Genomic DNA, 25,884 nt, shown 5'->3' with positions numbered 1-25,884 from the left:
CATGCTTTTTTTGCATCTATTGATATGATCATGTGGTTTTTAACCCTTCATTTCATTTATATGGTATATGACATTATTGAATTGCAGATATTTTACTAACCTTGCAAAGCCAAAATAAATACCACTTAATCATGGTGTATGATCTTTTAAATTTATTGCTGGATACAGTTTGCTAATATTTTGTTGAGGATTTTAGCATCTATATTCGTCAGGGATACTGGCCTATTATTTTCTTTCTTTCTAGTGTCTTTATCAGGTTTTAAAATTACAATAATGTTGGACTCATAAAACGAGCTTGGGAGTCCTCCCTCCTCTTGAATTTTTTGAAACAGCTTGAGAAGGATAGAATTTAGTTCTTCTTTGAATGTTTGGTAAAATTCACTAGTGAAGCAATCTGGCCCAGGACTTTTGTTAGCTGGGAGCTTTTTGACTGTTTCAATGTTACTAGTTCTAATCTATTAGATTCTCAGATTCTTCTTGATTCACGTTTGGAAGACTGTATATTTCTAAGAATTTATCCCTTTCTTTCAGATTGTCCAATTTGTTGGCATATGGTTGTAATAGTTTCTTACAATTGTTTGTATTTCTCTTTTTTAATATAATTTTTTAAATTTTTATTTATTTATTATTTATTCATTTTAGAGAGGGGAGTCAGAGAGAGAGAAAGACAGAGAGAGAAAGAGGGAAGCAGGAAGCATCAATTCCCATATGTGTCTTGACCAGGCAAGCCCAGGGTTTCAAACCAGCAATCTCAGTGTTCTAGGTCCACAATCTATCATTTGTATTTCTTTGCTGTCAGTTGTTACTTCTCCTCTTTCATCTCTGAATTTAATTTGGATCCTCTCTCCTTTGTTCTTGATGTGTTTGGTTCCATATTTGTCAATCTTGTTTATCTGTTAAAAGAACCAGCTCTTGGTTTCATAGGTCTTTTTTATTTTTTAAAGACTATTTCATTTATTTCTGCTCTGATCTTTATTATTTCCTTCTTTTTATCCACTTTGGGCTTTGTTTATTGTTATTTTTCAAGTTCCTTTAAGTGTAAAGTTAGACTGCTCATTTGAGATTTTTCTTGTTTCTTGAGATAGGCCTGCAATGTTATAAATTTCCCTCAGGATTGGTTTTGCTGCTCCCATACATTTTGGGTGGTTGCTTTCATTTCATTCATTTCAAGGTATTTTATTTTTATTTCTTCTTGATCTCATTGTTACCCCATTCATTGTTTACTAACATGTTATTTAGCCTCCATGTCTTTGTGTGTTTTTCAGGGTTTTATTTGTTTTTGTTTTTTTTTATAATTGATTTCTAGTTTCATGGTCAGAGAAGATGCTTGGTATAATTTAAATTTTCTTAAATTTATTGAGACTTATTTTGTGTCCTAACATGTGGTCTAATCTTAAAAGTGTGCCATGTACAATTGAAAAGAATGTATTTACTTTGGGGTAAAATACTCTGAAAATATCAATTAAATCCATCTGTTATTTGAGGTTGCTGATTCCTTGTTGATTTTCTATCTGGAAGATCTCTCCATTGATGTCAATGGGTGTTAAAATCCCCTACTATAACTGTATTATTGCCAATCTCTCTTTTTATGTTCATCAAGATTTACTTTATATATGTTCATGTGCATCTATGTTGGGTACATAAAAATTTAGAAAGGTTGTATCCCTTGTTAGATTGTTTCCTTTATCATTGTGTAGTGTCTGTCTTTGTCTCTTGCTATAGTTTTTGTTTCAAGTCTATTTTGTCAGATATAAATATTACTACCACAGCTTTTTTCATTTGCATTTGCATAAAATATCACTTTCCATCCCTTCACTTTCAGTCCATGTGTATATTTTGTTCTGAAGATGGTCTCTTGCAGGCAACATATACATGGGTCTTGTTTTCATATCCGTTCAGCTACTTACGTCTTTTGATTGGAGTATTTAAGCCATTTATCTTTAAAGTGATTATTGATAGATATGTATTTATTGCAATTTTATTCTTTTAACTATGTGCCTCTGAATGTTTTTCTTCTTCTTCTTAAAGCAGGATCTTTAACATTTCTTGTAGTACTGGTTTGTTTGTGATGAACTACCTTAGTTTTTTCTTGTCTGGGAAGCTCTTTATTTCTCTTTCAATTTTAAATGACAGCCTTGCTGGGTAAAGTTGTCTTTGTTATAAGTCATTGTTTTTCATCACTTTGATTACTTCATGCCAATCCCCTCTGTCTTGATCTATTTCTGTTGGGAAATCAACTGACAGTCTCATAGGAGCTCCCTGGTAGGTAAGTAGCCGTCTTTCTCTTGTGGCTTTTATGATTCTCTCTGTCTTTAACCTTTGCTAATTTAATAATTTAATTATACTGTATCTAGGTGTGGGCCTCTTTGGTCCCATCTTGTTTGGGACTCTCTGTGCTTTCTGGACTTGTGTGTAATTTTCCTTCACCAAGTTAGGGAAGTTTATGGTCATTTTTTTCTTCAAATAGGTTTTTTTGTTTCTTGTTGTTGGGTTTTTTTGACAGAGACAAAGTCAGAAAGAGGGACAGATAGGGACAGACAGGAAGGGAGAGAGATAAGAAGCATCAATTCTTCATTGTGGCTCCTTAGTTGTCCATTGATTGCTTTTTCATGTGTGCCTTGACTGGGAGGCTACAGCAGAGCAAGTGAGCCCTTGATCAAGCCAGCAACATTGGGCTTCAAGCCAGCGACCTTTGAGCTCAAGCCAGCAACCATGGAGTCATGTTTTATGATCCCAAACTCAAGCTAGCAATCCCGCGCTCAAGCCGGCAACCTCGGGATTTCGAACCTGGATCCTTTATGTCCCAATCTGATGCTCTATCCACTGAGCCACAACCTGGTCAGGCTCAAGTAGGTTTTTTTCTCTTCTCTCTCTTTTCCTTCAGGAACCCCTATGACGTGAATGTTTTATGCTTCATGTTGTCTCAAAGGTCCCTTAGCTATTCTTATTTCTTTTTAATTATCTTTTTTTCTTGCTGCTCAGATTCTTTTCTATGTTGTCTTTCAAATCACTGACTCAAACTTATGCTTCATCTAACCTACTACTTATTCCTTCCAGTGTATTCTTCATTTCAGATATTGTAACCTTCATTTCAGACTGGGCTTTTTTTATGGTTTCTATGTCATCTTTCATGCTGCTGAGCATCCTAATACCCATTACTTTGAACTCTATATATGATAAATTGTTTGCCTCCATTTGATTTAGCTCTTTTTCTGGAGATTTCTCCTGTCTTTCATTTGGAGCCTGTTTCTTTGCTTCCCCATTTTGGCTGCCTCTTTGTGCTTTGTTTTTCTGTTTATGAGATAGATCAGTTATGACTCCTAGTCTTCATGTGGTGGCCCACGTATTAGGTACCCTGTGAGGTCCAGAGGTGCAGTCTCCCCAGCCACTCGAGTTTAGTGCTCCAGGAATGTCCTCTGTGTGGGTTACGTGGACCTTCTGTTATAACTCAGCCTTGATTGTTAGTGGTTTGTTGGTGCATGGGGTAAACCCTCTGGCTGGCTGACTGTGGGCCTCAGCTGACCAAGGCATTTGAGCTGCAGTGCAGGTGCTGACCACATGAAGCAGAATTTGCCTCAGTTGAGTTTGCTGCCTGCCAAGATCCCTTTGGATATGCTGCTTGTAAAGCTTATTTGATCCTGTTTTGATGTTGCCTGAAGCTGGCCACTGGTGTGTTGGTTCTGGGCCTCTTGGGAGGGACTCTGGTGCAGGCCAATGAGACTGCCTATGACTGGCCTTCAACAACTTATTTGGAACTACAAGCAATAGACAGTTTGTGGTTGCCTCTGCTGTGCCTGGGTGCACTCAGGACAGGCCAAGCTGTTCACCAAGTTCAGCTTTTACCAGCACTAGGCTGGCAGTCAGGTCAGCAAAAGTCCCAAGGTACCCAAGTTCTGCCTCTGCCTGCCTTTATCTGCCTCCACCTGCTGGCTGCTTATTAGGCTCAGTCATTTAACGATGCTCTGGCTGTATACCTCAGTAGGGTATAAGATCCACAGGGTGAGGTAAGAGGGAGTCCAGAGAGGGAGGCTATTACTTTCCCCCAAGTTGATGCCGCATGGATGGGAGTGTCCCACCCAAGGAATATGGTGTCTGTGATTTGGGAGAATGACTCAGCACAGGGATCCTGGTGACTGTCTCTTCAGCTCTCTCCATAGAGCCACAAACCCCATACACTCCTCACATAATTCTATTCTGCTTTGCCTTACCTCTGATGGAGCCCAGGCTGAATGGCTACAAACAAAATTTTATGCATTGTCCCTTTAAGAGGATGCCTTTGCAGAAAGCAGACTGTCATCTCTCCCTTGCAGAGAGAATCCCCACTGCTTTTCACAGCCAGGTGTTATATGAATATCTTTTCCCAGCTCTGGTGCTCTGGGGTGGGGAGCTTGACTTAGGGTGTAGATCCCATGCTTCTCAGGGGGAGCTCCCCACAGCTAAGATATCCCTCTGAAACCTCAGCCACTACCTGTGGGAGTGAGGCCGGACCTTTTCATGTCTCCACCTTTCCTACCAGTCCTGATGTGGCTTCTTCTGTAAATACCTGCTTATAAGACTTTTCTTTAACTAATCATCAGTTGTTTACTCAGGATGATTGTTCTATAATTTAGTTATGATTCCATTATGGTCCTAAGAGGAGGTGAGTGTAGCTTCCAGCCACTTCATCACCATCTTGGATCTCAAAATAAAGCTATTTTTAAGGGAGTATTATCTTTTTATGATAAATTAGGGGCACATCAGAACAACTTAAGTCAAGCTCTAATAATCAGCAGTCTACTTAACTGCATCTACATCTGAACCACATTTAACCACACTACACCTTCCCCTCCTTGAGTAAGCCTCGCATCCTGAGCATGTTCAGTTTGCTTTGCCAGGAAGGCCCTCCATCATGAGGGCCCAACCTTTATTAATTCTTAAAGATCTAACTCAAATGTCACTCCTTCTCCAAGACTATTCTTCTCTCTTACTGACACAGCCTTTCTTCTCAGCATTTCCACAACATTTTGCAAGAGGAATTATGACTTATTATTAAATGAGATATTGCATGTAGAGTTCTCAAAAAGTACAGTAAACTCCCAATAAATATTAGCTATTGTTATAATATTTAATGCATAACCGTTTCTTAGTCTTACGTCAGTTTCTTCTAGTGTCCCTGAGAATATTCATAGCCCCTAACCTTAGGGTATACCTCACTCATCTTTAAATTCCCCCAAGAACAATAATATAGTGGGAATTCAATAACAGTTTTGTTTTTTGTTTTTTTGATAAATAAATGCACATGAGGCATTGGTAGGTATAGTGGAGGACAAAACTGTGTGAAATCTTATCTCTATCTTTTAAGTGTAATAGGACTTCACCTTTGTAATTGTCATGTATGGTACTAGCCAATAAAATAGAAAACAATACTTAAAGAAATATGATCACATATTACTAATGTTCTTCTCATTTTCTCTAACTCTCTTTAGCTCTGGACGATCAGAAATGGCTGTTGCACGTTTTATCTCTTCTTTGTATTTCACCTACATAATTTATTTTTAAAAATAAGTATTATTGAACACAAGGCTTTAAAAAGTTAAGAATTCTTCATCTGTAACTATCATATAATTATTATAATTTCAACATTAATTTTCCTTCAATAAGAATATAAATTCTTGTTTTATCTGATACTGTCAGGATTTCTTTATATACAGTGCAAATAAGTCCATATCTATTCACCTATCCATCACTGTAGGAGGTTTTTTGTTTTTTGTTTTGTATTTTTCTGAAGCTGGAAACCGGGAGAGACAGCCAGACTCCCACATGCGCCCGACCGGGATCCACCCGGCATGCCCACCAGGGGGCGATGCTCTGCCCACCAGGGGGCGATGCTCTGCCCCTCTGGGTCGGCGCTCTGTTGCGACCAGAGCCACTCTAGCGCCTGGGGCAGAGGCCAAGGAGCCATCCCCAGCGCCCAGGCCATCTTTGCTCCAATGGAGCCTCGCTGCGGGAAGGGAAGAGAGAGACAGAGAGGAGGGGAGAAGGGGAGGGGTGGAGAAGTAGATGGGCGCTTCTCCTGTGTGCCCTGGCTGGGAATCGAACCCGGGACTTCTGCACGCCAGGCCGACGCTCTACCACTGAGCCAACCGGCCAGGGCCTGTAGGAGTTTTGTTTTGTTTTGTTTTGTTTTTGATTTTGTGGCAGAGACCGAGAGAGTCAGAGAGAGGAACAGATAGGGACAGACAGACAGGAAGGGAGAGAGATGAGAAACAACAATTCTTTGTTGCAGCTCCTTAGTTGTTCATTAATTGATTTCTCATATGTGCCTTGACTGTGGGGCTACAGCAGACTGAGTGACCCCATGCTCGAGCCAATGACCTTGGTCTCAAGCTGGTTAGCCTTGCTCAAACCAGATAAGCCCATGCTCAAGCTGGTGACCTCAGGGTCTTGAACCTGGGTCCTCTGTGCTCCAGTCCGACACTCTATCCACTGCGCCACCACGTGGTCAGGCAGGAGTTTTTAAATTAAAGTAACAAATATTGCTTAAGAAAATAAATTTTATCCTTATGCAGATACACAAAAAAACCCTTGGATATTATAAGAAATATAATATTTGTTATTTTCTATCCAAAATGTAGTTTTTATTTGTTAATATGTTAATTAAATTTTAGCATCTATTTAAAGGCAAAAGTCAAACTTAGTTAGCTATACAGTCTTGGAAACACTGCTTATTTGACTGAGAGAATTCAAATAATCCAGAAAATATACATGGCCAGGATAAAAACCTAGAAAGGGAGAAGCAGAGGCAGATGGTCTAAAAGCAGAAGCCACTGTGTCCTGACCACTATAGAAAAGCCAGTGGCGGAAACTCAGGAAACATCTTTTACCCACACAAACAGTGCAGAAAGCCAGCCTATGTCCTGTCATACAATTCACTGAAAAACTCCTCTTTTAAATCTGTTTAGAGGAGTATCAACCCAACAAATGGTAATACCAGCACACTGTTATGCATGGGATAAGAAACAGCTCTTTAACTTATGAAATGATTAATGATGTCATCATATCAGGTATTATCTTAACAGGGTAAAATTCATGGAAAATTTGATTCAAGAAAAAATACATATACAAAATATATATACAAAAATATAGGCTAGTCTTAAGAAGTACACATTAAAATTTAGCAAAAATTTAAATCTACCAAAAGAATCTTAGAAATCACTTGGTAATGGTTAAAGTGATTAATTAAGGCTAAAATTTATGCTATGAGTCACAAAAATGTGGTACCTCAGTATCTCCGATATCACCTATGCTTTGTGTCTATGGATTTAATGTGAGTAATAATGCCAATATTAGTCTGGATCCAAAAGAGTTAAACTGAAAGTACACTGAAACAGCCTAACTCTAAATAAGATTCAAAAATAGTTCTTAGAGAAAGCTAATAGCTAAAAGGCTTGTACTCTGGAGGAGGAAAATGTCGAGATCTTTAAATGTTAGAGAATCATATCTCGCTTTGACAGATCTAGCTAATCTTGAAAGGGCAACTTTCCATTTGAATACTAAGAAGGAGTTTATGGCCCACCCTCATAGAGATACAGAGCCGTGCGTTTATTGTTTGCTAGAAGAAGCAGTGGGACGCTGGGAGAAGAAATGATATACTGTACTACTTTGTGTGATTTTCCTTGGGTGAGAAGTTAAACATGATTAAAGATGAACGTTTTTGTTTTCCATGTGACTCTAAACTAATCAAAATGGCAAAGTCATTCCACTGTAGGCAATTGAATTGCACCCTACAGAACATTTATAACATTATATTCCAGTACACCGATGAGTACATTTCAAATATTATCATTTGAAAGTGGAGGAAACAAACACTTTATACTTCTCTGCCAAACTAATTTCTCTGCCGGACCTAAGTGTTGTCTGAGACAGATTCTATGCTGGAACACAACACACATAAATACCCTCATCACATTAGAATCCTCTTGTACTTCCTGCAGAAGATAGCTTCATTCATGCTACAGAGATTTTATTGCACCAGTACTCTTAGATTTTTTTATAAATTCAGATTGAAGTACATTTTTTACAGCATTACTTGCTTTTCCTGCTCTTTCTCCCCAAATACCAATGCATGCTCAGAGTCTGAAATGAATACCATGCAACTATCAGAGATCCTGACAGATGACTTGAATCAAGGAATTTTTACTTGGATTACTTAAACAAAGGCTCTGCCTCCAAGGATGGAGGTAAAGAGAAGGTCAAAAAGGGGAGTTAAGAAAAGAACCCTTTTTATTTCCTTAAAAGAAACAGAACAGATGGGGGAATACCTATTGGAGGTAAGAAGAGCAATTATCCATTATCAATGTCAAGTACTTTTGTTACTGTTCCCATAACATTAAGCATCTCCCCCACCCACCCCCCTAGATCAAAAGGAATTGGAAGGTAAGTTAATCTACAAATGATAGTTAAGATATATGTTTTTCTTTGGTAGGAGCAGAAGTAGAGGCTAATGGGGCCTTTGAAACCTTCACTTAAGCCACCAAATAAATGTTCTAAGGCCTTTAATCATTCTCCAGGGTAAAATTCCTCTCTTCCACATTGCAGAGAGGTACTGAAATTTATCCCTTCTCTGAAAAATTTAATACAGTGAGAATTCTGTTTAATAAGATAAAATCTAACCCTAGATTTCATGACTCTACTATTAAAGTGATCGATCTCTCGTGCACTACACAGAGCAAGATGAAACACTGCTCCAGGTCCAAGGGGAACAAGGCTATGGTTTTCCTTCTGAAAGCTTGGATCTTTGATAGTTGACAAAAATAGCATGTCAGCAAAGTGAAGAATAAAAGGAAAAGGCAACCAGTGTAGTAAAGAATGAAAAACATTTATCTAACTTACATTTGGAAAAGATAATTAACACCATAGAGAACTTACTGAACTAATATTCTGCTGATTTTTCTTCACTCGTTCAATCTCTGGAGTATCTTTTACTGCTGTGCCAGCTCCTACTTCTTTCTTATAAAATACCTTTATCACAAGAGAAGGAAAAGAATAAATATACGCTTATTAGCATTCATGTCTTAGGCTTAATACTTATTATACAAAGACAATTTCTCAGGTCTTAGAGTCATGTGAATATAGCTTCTATTTATGAGTACCAATGGCAATTAAATAGTCCTTTGTGCCTGACCAGGCAGTGGTACAGTGGATAGAGCGTCGGTCTGGGATGCAGAAGACCCAGGTTCGACACCCCAAGGTCGCCAGCTTGAGCATGGGCTCATCTGGTTTGAGCAAGGCTCACCAGCTTGGACCCAAAGTTGCTGGCTTGAGCAAGGGGTTACTCGGTCTGCTGTAGCCGCACGGTCAAGGCACATATGGGAAAGCAATCAATGAACAACTAAGGTATCGAAACAAAAAACTAATGATTGATGCTTCTCATCTCTCTCTGTTCCTGTCTGTCTGTCCCTGTCTATCCCTCTCTCTGACTTTCTCTCTGTCTCTGTAAAAAAAAACAATTAAAAAAATAAAATAAAATAAATAGTCCTTTGTGAAAATAAATGTCCAACTTTGGTTTCTTAAGTGATAATCTTACAAGTAACCCTCTTATCCATGTTCTAGAGCATGCTTGGTACCTTATATGGCTACAGATTATTGGCTCTAAGAATATAAGTTGGAAAACTAGAGTTTCCTTCTTCAAATATACATGCCACATAGGTATTTGAGAAAAATCAAAGCGCACATTGTAAAAGTTCACTAAGTTCTTATCATTTAACTCAAAAACAGCATGAAATGTTAACCAAGTGTTACTCTCCAAACATAAAGACGCCTCATTCTCTTTAAAGAAAATATTAGCTCTATCATCCATATCAGCATAATTTAGGATTTTCCTCACTTTCCACTTATTCATTAACCTTCCCATCTCTCCACCTTTACCAATATCTACCCCTTTCAAATACAAAGCAAAATAAAGAAGTGCTCTACAAAAAAATAAGTAAATAAAACTTTATAAGAAAGCCATAAGGACAGAACAAATCCCTTTCTTGGTATGTGGTAACCCCGCAGACCTCAGTGAGGGTTGGGAGAGTGCAGTATAAGAGATGGTTTCCCCCAAAAGCTAGAATACCATGAAACCACAGGAGATAAGGGCCAAACATACTTTTTCTCTGACTGTGCCTTCCAACAGGAGCCCCTGCCTAGCACAGCCTGACTATGGAGGCCTAGGGTACCTGCCCAGAATCAGCACTTGTCATTTATTAGAAAGCAGAAGATATTCCACAAGTCATCAGACTCACTAGAATTTATATTTTGATGAGCTAATTCTACATTAAAACACTGGTTGTATGGTCAATTTTTATCATTTTAGAATTCAAGTTCATATATCCCTTAAACATAGACCCAATCTCTTAATTAATGGTGCTGATAGAATATATTAGTCAAAATAAAAATATGAAACTTTAAGAATTGGCTAGAAACTAGTAAATCCTAGATATATTATCAGTGCAAATAATCAATAACTAAGAAGGAAATCATTTCATATGACTATTTTAATCTTCAAGATAAAAATCTGTATAGAAAATTAGACTTCTTTCTGGAGTGAAATTTTAAAATTTTGTTAAAAAGAACTATAGCTTATACTAAAGAAAAAAGGTGATTTTGTAATTCTAAAACACTAATAATAGATTATAAGCTAAAAGAGTATTTGGTATTCTTATTAAAGAAATAAGGATTTCTTTAATTTGACAGGAAATTCAAGCAGTATAGCAAGAAATCAGACAATGAGGGCAAAGGCTCTCTTTACAACATAAAATTTCAAGGAGGCAACTAAACAAATAGGGCTACTCACTGCACTAATGTTTTGTTGAGTTGTCTTAATTCTCTGAATTTCGGGAGTATCCGCCACAGCAGAATAGTTGGAAAGCATCTTCTCTGCTTCGTCTTTATATTTTTTCTAGAAATAGAAGTAATTAATATCAATCTGAAACTTTGTGTGTGCATGCACATGCATGCATATGTACATATATGAGAGAGACAGAGACAGAGAAAATGATAATGATACTCCTTCCAATTTTACTATACCACATGACTGGAAATTATATCCTATGATTAAAAGCAGTTGTTGATGTACAGCAAAAATAAAGGGAGTTTGCAAACGGGTAAGCCAGCAGTTCCGGGAGCAGCCTCCCCTCTGCCTGGACAGCGGTTCCCTCCCCCACCCCGTCCATTCCCCGGCCTCAGGAAGGCTATGCCACTCTCTGTTTTGTCCCATCCCTGTTCAAAGTTGCCCCATAGTTCCTGCAAGTAACCTGGCTCTTTACATCTAACTGTTTTCATGCTTCTAGGTTTATGCTCTGCTTTATAATTCAGATAAAAATACATTTGAGTAAGGCAGAGGTGTTAATATTTTTGTACTTAAGATTGAGATTTTTTTATCTGTTAAATGTACTATATGAGCTTCTGATAAAACTTGGGCAATACCTTATACTAGTACCAGTATTTACATAATACCATGTAATAGGCATTGTTCTAAAAATTGAACACACATTAGCTCATTTAATTAACCACATAAGCAGATAGGGTATCATTATTCCCTTTTAATGAGAAACTGAGTCATTAACTAAGAAGTGTCAGAACTAGGATTTAAAACCAGGCACTCTAATTCCAAAATCAGAAAGTTTAACGTAGCATACTATTGCTTGTCAGGAAAAGTAATTCATTGTTTATGTTGAAATGCACCATAGCATCATTACATCCTCTAGAATTCCACTATATTTAAAATAATTAAAATTCCTTATAATTAGATGTATTTTTGTGTCATACTCAAAAATAATCAACTCTGGTAAGTTAAAACAGAAATTCTGACAGCTTGGGCATCACCTCCTCTGGAAATCCTTTACTTTCTGATAGTGTATGTCATAATGGTCTGTTTGCATAGTTATTTGATTATTAGACTAGCTTGTAGCTCCTCAAGAGCAAAACCATATCTAATTTTGCATGTAGACGGGTACTCAGGAAGTATTTGCTGAATGAATGAATGAATGGACTTGTTATTCTTGAGACAGCAACTTCCCTCCACTGACTCGAATGGCCATTTGCCTATTTTATGTCTTTATCGAGAATATTAGTTCAGCTGACATAGTAAGAGCCAATTTCTCCAAGGTCACATGCTACCATGAGACAGGGGACAGATAAACATATATATCAGGACCATCCTGATTTGTCATCTGAGAAGGCTGTGAAGAAGACTCCTTTGACATTTGACTCTGCCATCTTGAAAGTTTTTAGTTAGCAGATGTTTAGTACCTTGCTTATGGTTTAACCAGAATTTTAACAAAATTGGTAAAAAGTTATTTTCAGAATAAACTCCATTACCAAATTTAGTTCTTTCATCAGTTGTCTATAACCATTTATTTTCCCTTTATTATTTATTTTCCATTAGGATTCATTCTTTTCCATGTAAATTTTATAGCAAGAAAAGATTTCACTAAGGAATATTTTTGCTCAGATCAGATTTTAATTCTCCATCCATTAAATGTTTTCTTTTTGGGGTCATTATTTTTCCCATATCAAGTTTTTCTAGAGGATACATTTGGCAAATTACATCTTATGAAGAAATTAGTTCTTAATTTTACTTAATATTCTCTTTTGCCTTATACTTTGTGCAGTGTTATTCTCTTTTAGTTTTAGTTGGAAATGATTATCTTTATGATAAAATTCAATTTAATATGGGTAAAAGACAACTTATTTGTAATCTTGTCTCTGTAGGGTGAACATTAAAGCCAAGTATGCAATAGCTTTTGGGTTTTTTGTGTTTTTTTTTTTAAATCACCTTTATCATGTTGAGGTATGTTACCTGTATTCCCACTTTGCTGAGAGTTTTGATCATAAATGGGTGCTGGATTTTATCAAGTGCTTTTTCTGCATCTATTGATATAATCGTGATTTTTATCTTTCCTTTTGTTTATGTGATGAATCACATTGATTGATTTGTAAATATTGTACCAGCCTTGCCTCCTCAGAGATCATATGATCTCATTTATATATGGAATCTAAGGAAACAAGTGAACTGAGGAACAGAATAGAGCAGTGGTAGTCAACCTGGTCCCTACTGCCCACTAGTGGGCATTCCAGCTTTCATGGTGGGTGGTAGTGGAGCAACTAAAGTATAAATAAAAAGATAGATTTAACTATAGTAAGTTGTTTTATAAAAATTTATTATGCCAAACTTAGCAAAAATCCGACATAAAGTACTTGGTAAGTAATTTTTATTATATGCTTTAACTTGCTGTAACTCTGAAGTTACTTCCCTACTTTATAAATCACCATTACTGTGGAACCGGTGGGCAGTTAGAAAATTTTACTACTGACAGAGATACAAAAGTGGGCGGCAGGTATAAAAAGGTTTACTACCCCTGGAACAGAGGCAGAGGCAGGGTCACAGGGACCAGAGGGGCAGCTGTCAGAAGGAAGGGGGATGAGGGGATGAGATCAGAGAAGGTGAAGGATTAGTGATATTGTATATACATAACACAAAGATACAGATAACAGGACAGCAAATCCCAGAGGGAAGGGGGGAGGTAGTTAGAGGGAGGGGAGCAAAAGGGGGTGAAATGGGGGACACGGGGAGGGGGTTGGGGGTGCTATATTCAGTGGGGCACTTGAATCTATGTTAACACAATAAATTAAAATTAATAAAAAATACTTAAATAAGAAGAAAAAGAAATAGATAAATGTAAAGAGAAATAATCAATGTCAAAAATTCATAGCATTAAATAATTATTCTACTGTAAAATTTGTTTATGATAAAGATTTTAAAGTTTTCTTCTTATAAAAATATAAATAAATAAAAAATAAAATAAAATAAAGTCACAATGTCCTTGGACACAGAACAGGGGCCCCATGGGGAAGCTGTGACATTGAATAATGTCTGTTGAATTGAATCTGCAGCAGTTGTCCCTTTCATTAGTGAAGTTAATTATGTTTGGCCAGTGGTTCCCTTTCAACAGAGTGCAGTGACTTGACTTTAGTGTCTTTAAAAAGGAATCAATCATAGAAATGCAAGAAACACGTGGTGACTGGATATGAGAATACATTGTTCTGAGCCGTTAACTCTCTACCAACCTGGCTGTAGATCTGAGATGCCCTCTTGGCTCGAAGCATATCTGGCATGTCCATGCTCACTTGCATTCCTTTCCCTTTGATTTCATTTTCCAAGTCTTTCTTATATTCTATCTAAAAGAACAAGAAATGGTCTTTAGAGCTTTGCTTAACCTTCCATAGCAGGGGTCCCCAAACTACGGCCCGCGGGCCACATGTGGCCCCCTGAGGCCATTTATCCGCCCCCGCTGCACTTCCGGAAGGGGCACCTCTTTCATTGGTGGTCAATGAAAGGAGCACATTGACCATCTCATTAGCCAAAAGCAGGCCCATAGTTCCCATTGAAATACTGGTCAGTTTCTTGATTTAAATTTACTTGTTTTTTATTTTAAATATTGTATTTGTTCCCGTTTTGTTTTTTTACTTTAAAATAAGATATGTGCAGTGTGCATAGGGATTTGTTCATAGTTTTTTTTATAGTCCAGCCCTCCAACAGTCTGAGGGACAGTGAACTGGCCCCCTGTGTAAAAAGTTTGGGGACCCCTGTTCCATAGCAATGCAGATATTTATGTGTACGTGTCTCAAAGCTACATGTGTGGAAGTGCTATTTAAACTCCTCTATATACAATTCAGTGTGGTTGTTTTAAGCTTCATATGTACACATTTCTTACCTGGCTGGCCATTTCAGATGCCTTCTTGGCTCTCTGGATATCCAGAGTGTGTGGGCTCACCTGCATGCCCTTCCCTTTAATTTCAGTCTCCAGGTCTCTCTTATAGTCTATCTGTACAAAATTCAACATGCAATTAGGGCTCTAAAATAATTTGAAAAACTGTCATTTCAACATCAGAATAATGACTTTTGGCGATATACTGGACCTTTATTTCTTTTATTTCTATAGATCTACAGTTTTAACTTGCGGTAAAAACATGACTTGGAATGGCTTAGTCAAAAGTAATTAGGAGGCTTTTTCTATTCACCTGAATTAAGAAAGAAGACATAGGTAGTCCAGGGAAAATTTTATATTTCAATATGGTAAAATTGATAAATTATAGGTTAATATATCACTCAGTTCATGAACATCAATAAAATGCGATTATAAAATTGTCACTTTTCGCCCTGTAGTGAAGGATTGCTGGCTGCTTCCCTGAAATCTGACCCCTCTTTCCCCTTGAGCTCTCTGATGTACCACTGCTCCCCACTTTAAGCCACTCAACTTGGGTGACACTGCCCAGATGCATGAACTCTGATGGACTTTAATCAATCATTATAACCTATCCCTGGCTCTTCATGATTGGTTCAGGGATGGGTGCATTCTTTTTCCACACAAACTATCAAAAGACTTTCTCTTTCCTTCTGGATATAAAGGAAGTAACCCAAGGAGCTGCTAGATTACTCTTATGAACAAAAAAAGAAAGCCTGCCTAAGAACTCAGTGAAACTGAAACTGAATTACATGGTTTGAGTTCTAGATCAAGCTATGTCTAAGAATTCCTCTGCTGTTTAACACAAGAACAATAAATTATCTGTTTTTTTGAGCTAGCCTGAGTTGGATTATCTGTTACTAACTAAATATCAAAATTACACGCATAACTGTTTTAAGAGACTCTTGTAACACTTTAAAATTAATTATTATAAAATTCAGCAATAGTACGGTTTTAAAAATGCATGCTATTTTTCAATGAAATTTTGTATTAAGAGAAAAAAAAACTATTGACAATATCTAAGTAAATTTCTTCTAAAATAGTTATTTCTAAAATGTTTATGTACTCTCTAGATCTGTAGTCTCTGTTTTAAAGTAAATGTCTTGCTTATTTGTGATATTCTAAATTTAGAGAAATTGTAAATAAAAATCTCAATCTCAGAGAAATGTTATATTTTTCCTAACTTCCATTCAAAAATCTGCCTATTTTCACTCACCTAGAGTTTCAGTTTCACTTTTCTGAATAAAAGTTTGACTAATACTGTTCAACTTTCAAAAGAATAATATTTAGTTATTACTACATCTATGCTGCTCACAAAAAATTAGGGGATATTTCAAAATGAATATAAAGCAATAAAATATTCCCTAATTTTGTGAGTAGTATATAAAGAACTCTAAGTTTTTAGTAAGCTTTTAAGATCCTAAAACAATTTGAAGGACAATAAAAGAACTGAGGCACTAGTCATAGACAGCCACGAAAATCCTATGGTAGAAGGTATGTCATTTAATTTTCAAATATGAACCTTCAAATCTAAAAGCATTTTAAAGCTCCATAAATAGACTACATAGGACACCACTTATATCAGTCAGTTATTGATACATTCTAAAACACCCTATAGTAGAAGGCTTAAAACAACATGATGACATATACATTTCAAGAGAGCAAGTCCCAATGCACACTGCCTTGTAGAACCTCTGCTTGAGTCATGTTTGCTAATGTCCCATTGGCTAAAGAAAAGCACACGGTTTTCATACGCCAATAGTAAATTATCAGAAAGAGAAATTAAGAAAACAATTCCATTTACTATTGCAACAACAAAATAATAATATAGATAGGAATAAATTTAAACAAAGAGGTAAAGGACCTGTACTTGAAAAATTATGATACTGAAGAAAAAAATTCAGAAAGATACACATAAGTGGAAGCATATACTGTGTTTATAGAAACATTAACACCATTCAAATGTCCATACTTAGCCAAAGCAATCTACAGTTTCAATGAAATTCCTATTAAAATATATTAAAATACCAATGGCATATCTCACATATCTAGAACAAATATTTCAAAAATGTATATGTAACTACGAAAGACCCCAAATAGCAATAGTGATCTTGAGAAAGAAAAAGAAAGTTAGAAGTATCACACTACCTAATATCAAACTATACAACCAGGCCATAGTAATCAAAACATCATGGTATAGGCACAACAGGCATATGGATCAATTGAACAGAGTAGAGACTCCAGAAATAAACCCATTCCTTTAAGATCAATTAATATCTGATAAAGGAAAAAAAACATACAATGTGGTAAAGACAGTCGATTCAATAAATGATACTGGGAAAATTGGACAGATATATGCTAAAATATGAAACTAGACCACCAACTTGCACCATACATAAGAATAAACTCAAAATAGATTAAGATTTAAATTTAAGTTACAAAACCATATATATCCTAGAAGAAAATATAGGCAATAATATTTCAGACATTTCTCATAGCAATATTTTTGCAGGTATATTTCTTTGGGTAAGGGAAACAAAGGAAACAATAAACAAATGAGACTATATAAAACTAAAGCCCCGCAAAAGAAACCATCAACAAAATGAAAAGGGAACCCATCGAATGGGAGAACATATTTGTCAAAGATGTATCTGATAAGGGGCTAATTTCTAAAATATATAAAGAACTTATACAACTCAGCCCTGGCCGGTTGGCTCAGTGGTAGAGCATCAGTCTGATGTGTGCAAATCCCGAGTTCAATTCTCGGTCAGGGTGCACAGGAGAAGCAATCATATGCTTCTCAATCCTTTCCCCTCCCCCTCCTCTCTCTCTTTCTTTCTCTTCCTTTTCTGTAGCCATGGCTTGAATGGTTAGAGTGAGTTGGCCTCAGCTGATGAGCAACAGAGCTGTGGCCCCAGATGGGCAGAGCATCGCCCTGTAGAGGGTTTGCCGAGAGACTCCTGGTTGGGGCACATGCAAGAATCTGTCTCTCTACCTCCCCACCTCTCACTTAATTAAAAAAAGAAAGAAAAGAACTTATACAATTGGAAGACAAAGAATCCAATTAAAAAATAGGCAAAGAATTGAACAGACACTTCTCTAAAGAGGACATACGATGGCCAATAAACATATAAAAAATATTCAATGTCATGAATCATCAGAAAATGCAAGTTAAAACCACAATGAGTTATCAAGACATGCCTGTCAGATTGGCCATCTTCAATAAATCAACAAACAATAAGTGCTGGTGAGGGTGTGGAGAAAAGGGAACCCTCCTGCACTGCTGGTGGGATTGCAGACTGGTGCAGCCACTGTGGAAAACAGTATGGAGATTCCTCAAAATATTAATGGAATTGCCTTATAACCCAGTAACTCCACTTCTGGAAATATATCCAAAAAAGCCGAAACACTAATTTGAAAGAATGTGTGCACCCCCTATGTTCACTGCAGTGATATTTACAATAGCTAAGATTTGGAAGCCACCCATGTGTCCATCAGTAAATCAGTGAATAAAATGTTGTGGTACATTACACAATGGAACACTACTCGGCCATATTAAAAAAAAGCTTCTGGGACAGCATAGATGGACCTGGGGAGCATTATGCTAAGTAAAATAAGCCAAAGACAGACAAATACCATATAATCTCACTTATATGTGGATGTAAGGAACAAAATAGAAACAGAGGCATGGACACATGAAACAGACTGACAGCTGTCAGGGGGAGGGGATTGGAAGCTGGATGAAAGAAGGCAAAAAGATTAAGCAAAGAACATATTTCTGTTTATGTATGATATATACATAAAACACACAGATACAGACCAGAGGGAAAAGGTGGGGTAGGGGCGGTGGGCAAAGGGGGGGTCGAGGAAACGAAAAGACACTTCGCTTGTAGCGATGGGTACAGGATGTGGTGTGCAGATACGTTTTGTTGAGTTATACACTTGAAACCAGTATGATTTTGTGAACCATGTCACCCCAAAAAATTCAATAAAAAATAAGAAAATCACATGGTCAAGCCCTTTGGTACTGAATGGTTTGACTTTCTGAACCAATCATTCATATAACAACATGCAACACTGACTTTACTTAAGACAATTAACTTTGTATTATGGCATCATCCCAAACTCTCAGTGAAAAGGATTTGAGAACCTATCAACTGGGCAAAATGGGACATGGTTACGATTATATGTAAATGAGATCTCTGTATTGCAAAGATAGAAACATCACCCAAATTGGTTTGGGCTACATTGTAATCATTGAACAGCTGACCCTCGGGCATGTTTTCCCCTTAGATTTTAAATAACTAAATTTGTACATATTCTTATTATACAAGGCAAGGTACATAAAGAAATCTAAGTCAGCATATTATTGAATAAACTAATCTATTACCTCTATTATTTACTAAGGAAAGACAGGACATTCCAACAATTCTTAAAAGTCAAATCTCATTCAAGCCCATTCTCAGGTAACAGCGTGAAATACAAAACTTCTGTTCTCTACAGCAAAAGGGTGCTTTCTCTTCACTTCAACACTCGGTCCCATGAAGATGACTTGAAAACTCTTCTGCAGCCCTGAATCCTCCCTGCCCCATACACTAGTCCAGTACCTTCAACTCACTGGATGCACCCCCTCCTCAAAATGACAGAAATTCAGAGAATTATAAGTAGTAATTTGATAGTTACTAAATATATAGTTATTCAGAAGCCCAAGGAAGTCACCATAAGAAAGTATTATTAAGTCTAAGAAATGAATAACAAAAAAAGTACAAGAGAGAATCAACCGTGCAAAGGACTTCTCCCAACCAGGGGGAGGACTTACAGGAAAACAATGGAGCTGTACAGAGACCTTAAAACCTGTGGAGGCTGGAACTGAAGGCCTGGGAGACTGGAGCATGGGAAGGGGAGGGGTGCAGTATGAGGATGGGCCGAGAGGAACACAAACACCAAAGCAAAGAGTATGATGTCTAAGGTGGACACGACTGGAAGCCACTAGAAAGTTATAAGTGGGGGAAATAACATAATTTAATTCTTTAAGGACTGTTCTGGCTTCTGGGCAAGAATGGAAACTAAGAGGGCAAAATTCTGGTTAGGAATCTACTGCAATAATCGTGGTGTTACAGATGGCAGCCCAGGCGGGGTGGGGGGAAGGAGATGGCTTTAGGAAACCACTAGGGGGGTAGAGTCAATAAAACCTGCTGACAGGTGGAATTAAAGTGATTTCTGGGATTTCACTGATGCCATGTGCTAGGAAGCAGGTGGAAGAGGGAAGCAGCTATGAGGAAAAATTAAGCATTCTAGTTTAGGTGCGTAATGTTGAATCCCTGTTATAATACACTGTATATGCCATTCACATGTTGTAATACCTATGAGACATAAAAAGGTAAATGGTTGCATATTCACATCCATGTTACAGAACACTTAATTTTTCTATTAGAATGAGGTAGAACAATATGAAGTGACATAGAAAAGGGTCTGTGATATTAAGAAAAAGCAGCCCTGGCTCTGGTTGGCTCAGTGAACACAGCATCCACCTGGCAAATGGACATCCCAAGTTCAATTTCCAGTCCGGACACACAGGAGAAGCAATCATATGCTTCTCAACCCCTCCCCCTTCTTCTCCTTTCTCTCTCTCTCTCTCTCTCTCTCTCTCTCTTCCCTTCCTGAAACCATGGTTCAATTGGTTCAAGTGCATTGACTCTGGGCGCTGAGGATGGCTCCGTGGAGCCTCCACCTCAGGCACTAAAAATAGCTTGGTTGAAACCCTGGCTCCAGATGGGCAAAGCAATGGTCCAAGGCAGGGATTGCCAAGTGGATCCCAGTCAGGGCACATACGGAAATCCATCTATCTCCCCTCTTCTCACTTGAAAAAAGAAAAAAAGAGAGAGAGAAAATCAAGCCTAGGACAAATATCCAGTATTTAATTTTTTTAAATCTGTGTGTGAACAAATGTATGTTTATCCATACATAAATAAAGATCTGGAAGGCACTACAACATATTTATAATAGTGGCTAGCTCTCAGGAAGAAAAAAAGAATTTGGGGTTAGAGTGAAAGGAAAGTTTTAATACTTGTTTAGCTGCCCTGGACAGTTGTTTCAGTGGTAGTTGTTGGCCCGGCATGTGGATGTCCCAAGTTTGATTCCCAGTCAAGGCACACAGGAGAGACACCCATCTGCTTCTCCTCCCCTTTCTCTCCTGAAGTCATGGCTCAACTGGAGTGAGTTGGCCCCAGGCCCTGATGATGGCTCCATGTCCTATGCAAGGCTAGGAAGAGCTCGGTTGCTGAGCAACGACCCAGATGGGCAGAGCATCACCCCCAAGTGGGTTTTCTGAGTGGATCGTGGTGGGGGTGCATGTGGGAGTCTGTCTTTCTACCTCTCCTCCTCTCACTGGATTAAAAAAAAAAGATTTGTTTAGCATGTCTTCCCTCTGCCATTTATAAATGGAATGCCTATTAGTCATTCTCTGCCATCCCGTTTTTTTATCTAATCCAATTATGGCCATCCCATCTCCCTGGTAAACCATGGGGATGTTGGCAGATCCCTACACACCAGTAACTCCCCAGCAGTCGGTCAGCTCCCTCCACCCTCCAGAGAGCCTGAGCCAGCTCTTCTAACTGCAAGTATCACATCATAGCTCTCAGGGTTGCCCCACTGAAGCATCCCCACAATCAGCCTGAAGATAAGTAAGTAGCACCCCTTAACCTGCACCCTCAACTTTTCTTACATGTACTTCTTATAAAATGATCTCTTCCTGAACACTCTCATTCCACTGACCCTTTTATATTCTTGAAAGTTTGGGGGTAAGTTCAAGAGGTATGGAACCAATTCTAGGGTGGTTCCTTTAAAAATATTTTTTTATATATGGGGATTAAAACTCTGTTATCTGATATCTATCATATCATAGCATCTAAGCCAAAATGTCTAAACTAACATCATATCATTACATGTATTACATGAAGAAGAAGTGGTATTAGACAAAGGAACATTATCACTGAGATATAGATATGTCAATGCTAAATGCTGACTCTGTAGAATTTACAGGCATGGTGATGAGGTCAACAGAGGATATTTTGAGAACATGCAACCAAATCACACAGAAATCACCATCAAAGTTATGTTAGAGTCTTCATAAATGTTAGAAACACGTGTCAAAACATTTTTCATAGCCTAGATAAACATGAAGTTTGTTATATTATAAGATAAAGTAAGAGTATGTGCACATGCACCTGGGTGTGCATTATATTAGAATGTCTTTTCCCAAGTTTTCTTGCATATATTTAAAGGAAACGAGCAAAGCAGACACTAAATTTTCAAATAAGCGTGATGATTTGAAATGGCTTCCATTCCAAACTGTTAAACTACTCACAGAAAGCTTTGAAAGATTACATGTACTAATCAAGTTCTATCATTTACCCTACTAACCTCTGAAGCAATCTCTGAAGCTTTCTTGGCATGTTGTATTTCAAGGGTATCAATGCCAATCTGCATTCCTTTCCCTTTAATTTCTGACTCCAAGTCTTTCTTGTATTCTTTCTGTAAAAGAGCAATATTTTACAACATTCAGATACTCAGGAAACAAATATATCTGTATTCAATGAGACCAAAAAATGGCTAAACATATTTATAAAGAAAAGAATAAGAAAAAAACACAGCTTACTTTGTGCCATAAATCGTCACCTAGACCTAAATTTTCTGAACTGCTTAGAACTATAATCACTGTTCTCACTGAAAGCAAGTATATAAAGCTCTTTTTTTTTTAATTAAATTTTTATTAATGTTAATGGGATGACATTAATAATTCAGGGTACATATATTCAAAGAAAATATGTCTAGGTTATCATCTCATTAAATTATGTTGCATACCCCTCGCCCAGAGTCAGATTGTCCTCTGTCACCCTCTATCTAGTTTTCTCTGTGCCCTTCCCCCTCCCCCTAAATCTCTCCCTCCCTCCCTCCTGCGTCCTCCCTCCCCCCACCCCTGGTAACCACCACACTCTTGTCCATGTCTCTTAGTCTTGTTTTTATGTTCCACCAATGTATGGAATCATGTAGTTCTTGTTTTTTTCTGATTTACTTATTTCACTCCGTATAATGTTATCAAGATCCCACCATTTTGCTATAAATGATCTAATGTCATCATTTCTTATGGCTGAGTAGTATTCCATAGTGTATATGTGCCACATCTTCTTTATCCAATCTTCTATTGAAGGGCTTTTTGGTTGTTTCCATGTCTTGGCCACTGTGAACAGTGCTGCTATGAACATGGGGCTACATGTGTCTTTACGTATCAATGATTCTGAGGTTTTGGGGTATATACCCAGTAGAGGGATTGCTGGGTCATAAGGTAGTTCTATTTGCAGTTTTTTGAGGAACCACCATACTTTCCTCCATAGTGGTTGTACTACTTTACATTCCCACCAACAGTGTATGAGGGTTCCTTTTTCTCCACAGCCTCTCCAACATTTGTTATTACCCGTCTTGTTGATAATAGCTAATCTAACAGGGGTGAGGTGGTATCTCATTGTAGTCTTGATCTGCATTTCTCTAATAACTAATGAAGCTGAGCATCTTTTCATATATCTGTTGGCCATTTGTATTTCTTCCTGGGAGAAGTGTCTGTTCATGTCCTCTTCCCACTTTTTTATTGGATTGTTTGTTTGTTTGTTGTTGAGTTTTATGAGTTCTTTGTAAATTTTGGATATTAGGCCCTTATCTGAGCTGTCGTTTGAAAATATCAGTTCCCATTTAGTTGGCTGTCTGTTTATTTTTATATCAGTTTCTCTTGCTGAGCAAACACTTTTAATTCTGATGTAGTCCCATCCATTTATCTTTGCCTTCACTTCTCTTGCCATTGGAGTCAAGTTCATAAAATATTCTTTAAAACCCAGATCCATGAGTTTAGTACCTATGTCTTCTTCTATGTACTTTATTGTTTCAGATCTTATATTTAGGTCTTTGATCCATTTTGAATTAATTTTAGTACACGGGGACAGGCTGTAGTCGAGTTTCATTCTTTTGCATGTGGCTTTCCAGTTCTCCCAACACCATTTGTTGAAGAGGCTTTCTTTTCTCCATTTTGTGTTGTTGGCCCCTTTATCAAAGATTATTTGACCATATATATGTGGTTTTATTTCTGGGCTTTCTATTCTGTTCCATTGGTCTGAGTGTCTATTTTTCTGCCAATACCATGCAGTTTTGATTATTGTGGCCCTATAATATAGTTTAAAGTCAGGTATTGTAATGCCCCCAGCTTCATTCTTTTTCCTTAGGATTGCTTTGGCTATTCGGGGTTTTTTATAGTTCCATATAAATCTGATGATTTTTTGTTCCATTTCTTTAAAAAATGTCATAGGAATTTTGATGGGAATTGCATTAAATTTATATATTACTTTGGGTAATATGGCCATTTTAATTATATTTATTCTTCTTATCCAAGAACAAGGAATATTTTTCCATCTCATTGTGTCTTTTTCTATTTCTCTTAGCAATGCCTTGTAGTTTTCTTTATATAGGTCCTTTACATTCTTTGTTATGTTTATTCCTAGGTATTTTATTTTTTTTGTTGCAATCGTGAAGGGGATTATTTTTTTGAGTTCATTTTCTAATATTTCATTGTTGGCATATAGAAAGGCTATGGACTTCTGTATGTTAATTTTGTATCCTGCGACCTTACTGTATTGGTTTATTGTTTCTAGTAATCTTTTTGTGGAGTTCTTTGGGTTTTCGATGTATAGGATCATATCATCAGCAAAAAGTAATACCTTTACTTCTTCTTTTCCGATATGGATGCCTTTTATTTCTTTGTCTTGTCTGATTGCTCTGGCCAGAACTTCTAGCACCACGTTAAATAAGAGTGGAGAGAGTGGACACCCCTGTCGTGTTCCTGATTTAAGGTGGAAAGTCCTCAGTTTTACGCCATTTAATATGATGTTGGCTGATGGTTTATCATATATGGCCTTTATTATGTTGAGATATTTTCCTTCTATACCCATTTTGTTGAGAGTCTTAAACATAAAATTGTGTTGTATTTTATCGAAAGCCTTTTCTGCATCTATTGATAAGATCATGTGGTTTTTGTTCTTTGTTTTGTTGATATGGTGTATTATGTTAACTGTTTTACGTATGTTGAACCATCCTTGAGATTCTGGGATGAATCCCACTTGATCATGATGTATTATTTTTTTAATATGTTGTTGTATTCGATTTGCCAGTATTTTGTTTAGTATTTTAGCATCTGTATTCATTAGAGATATTGGTCTGTAGTTTTCTTTCTTTGTGCCCTCCTTGCCAGGTTTTGGTATGAGGGTTATGTTGGCCTCATAAAATGTGTTTGGAAGTATTGCTTCTTCTTCAATTATTTGGAAGACTTTGAGTAGAATAGGAACCAAGTCTTCTTTGAATGTTTGATAGAATTCACTAGTATAACCGTCTGGGCCTGGACTTTTATTTTTGGGGAGGTTTTTAATAGTTTTTTCTATTTCCTCCCTGCTGATTGGTCTGTTTAGGCTTTCTGCTTCTTCATGACTCAGTCTAGGAAGGTTGTATTGTTCTAGGAATTTATCCATTTCTTCTAGATTGTTGTATTTGGTGGCATATAGTTTTTCATAGTATTCTACAATAATTCTTTGTATATCTATGATGTCTGTGGTGATCTCTCCTCTTTCATTTTGGATTTTATTTATTTGAGTCCTGTGTCTTTTTTCCTTGGTGAGTCTTGCCAAGGGTTTGTCGATTTTGTTGATCTTTTCAAAGAACCAGCTCCTTGTTTTATTGATTTTTTCTATAGTTTTTCTGTTCTCTATTTCATTTATTTCTGCTCTGATTTTTATTATCTCCTTTCTTCGGCTGGTTTTGGGTTGTCTTTGTTCTTCTTTTTCTAGTTCCTTAAGGTGTGAAGTTAAGTGGTTTACTTCGGCTCTCTCTTGCTTGTTCATATAGGCCTGAAGTGATATGAACTTTCCTCTTATTACTGCTTTTGCTGCATCCCAGAGATTCTGATATGTCGTATTTTCATTTTCATTTGTCTGTATATATCTTTTGATCTCTGCGCTTATTTCTTCTTTGACCCATTCATTTTTTAGAAGTATGTTGTTTAGTTTCCACAATTTTGTGGGGT

The 25,884-nt window shown here is 37.2% G+C and overlaps 1 protein-coding gene across 8 annotated transcripts in view; it reads right to left on the bottom strand.

Moving 5' to 3' along the window:
- The window catches only part of NEBL (nebulette), a 451,526-nt gene that overhangs the window by 45,480 nt on the left and 380,162 nt on the right, over window positions 1-25,884 (bottom strand). For 5 of the 8 annotated variants that reach the window (XM_066384597.1, XM_066384603.1, XM_066384600.1 and 2 more), the window contains 5 exons: window positions 22,191-22,301; window positions 14,739-14,849; window positions 14,092-14,202; window positions 10,817-10,921; window positions 8,908-9,000 (listed from right to left, as the gene is read on the bottom strand). The exons of 2 other annotated variants lie outside the window; for them this stretch is intronic. In XM_066384597.1, the coding sequence (XP_066240694.1) occupies window positions 8,908-9,000; window positions 10,817-10,921; window positions 14,092-14,202; window positions 14,739-14,849; window positions 22,191-22,301 (531 nt within the window). The remainder of the gene's footprint in view (window positions 1-8,907; window positions 9,001-10,816; window positions 10,922-14,091; window positions 14,203-14,738; window positions 14,850-22,190; window positions 22,302-25,884) is intronic. One more of the 8 variants, XM_066384601.1, reaches the window with a different exon arrangement.

The sequence above is a fragment of the Saccopteryx leptura genome, chromosome 5, assembly GCF_036850995.1.
Source record: "Saccopteryx leptura isolate mSacLep1 chromosome 5, mSacLep1_pri_phased_curated, whole genome shotgun sequence".
NCBI lineage: Eukaryota > Metazoa > Chordata > Mammalia > Chiroptera > Emballonuridae > Saccopteryx > Saccopteryx leptura.
This window is presented reverse-complemented; position numbering and strand designations above follow the sequence as displayed.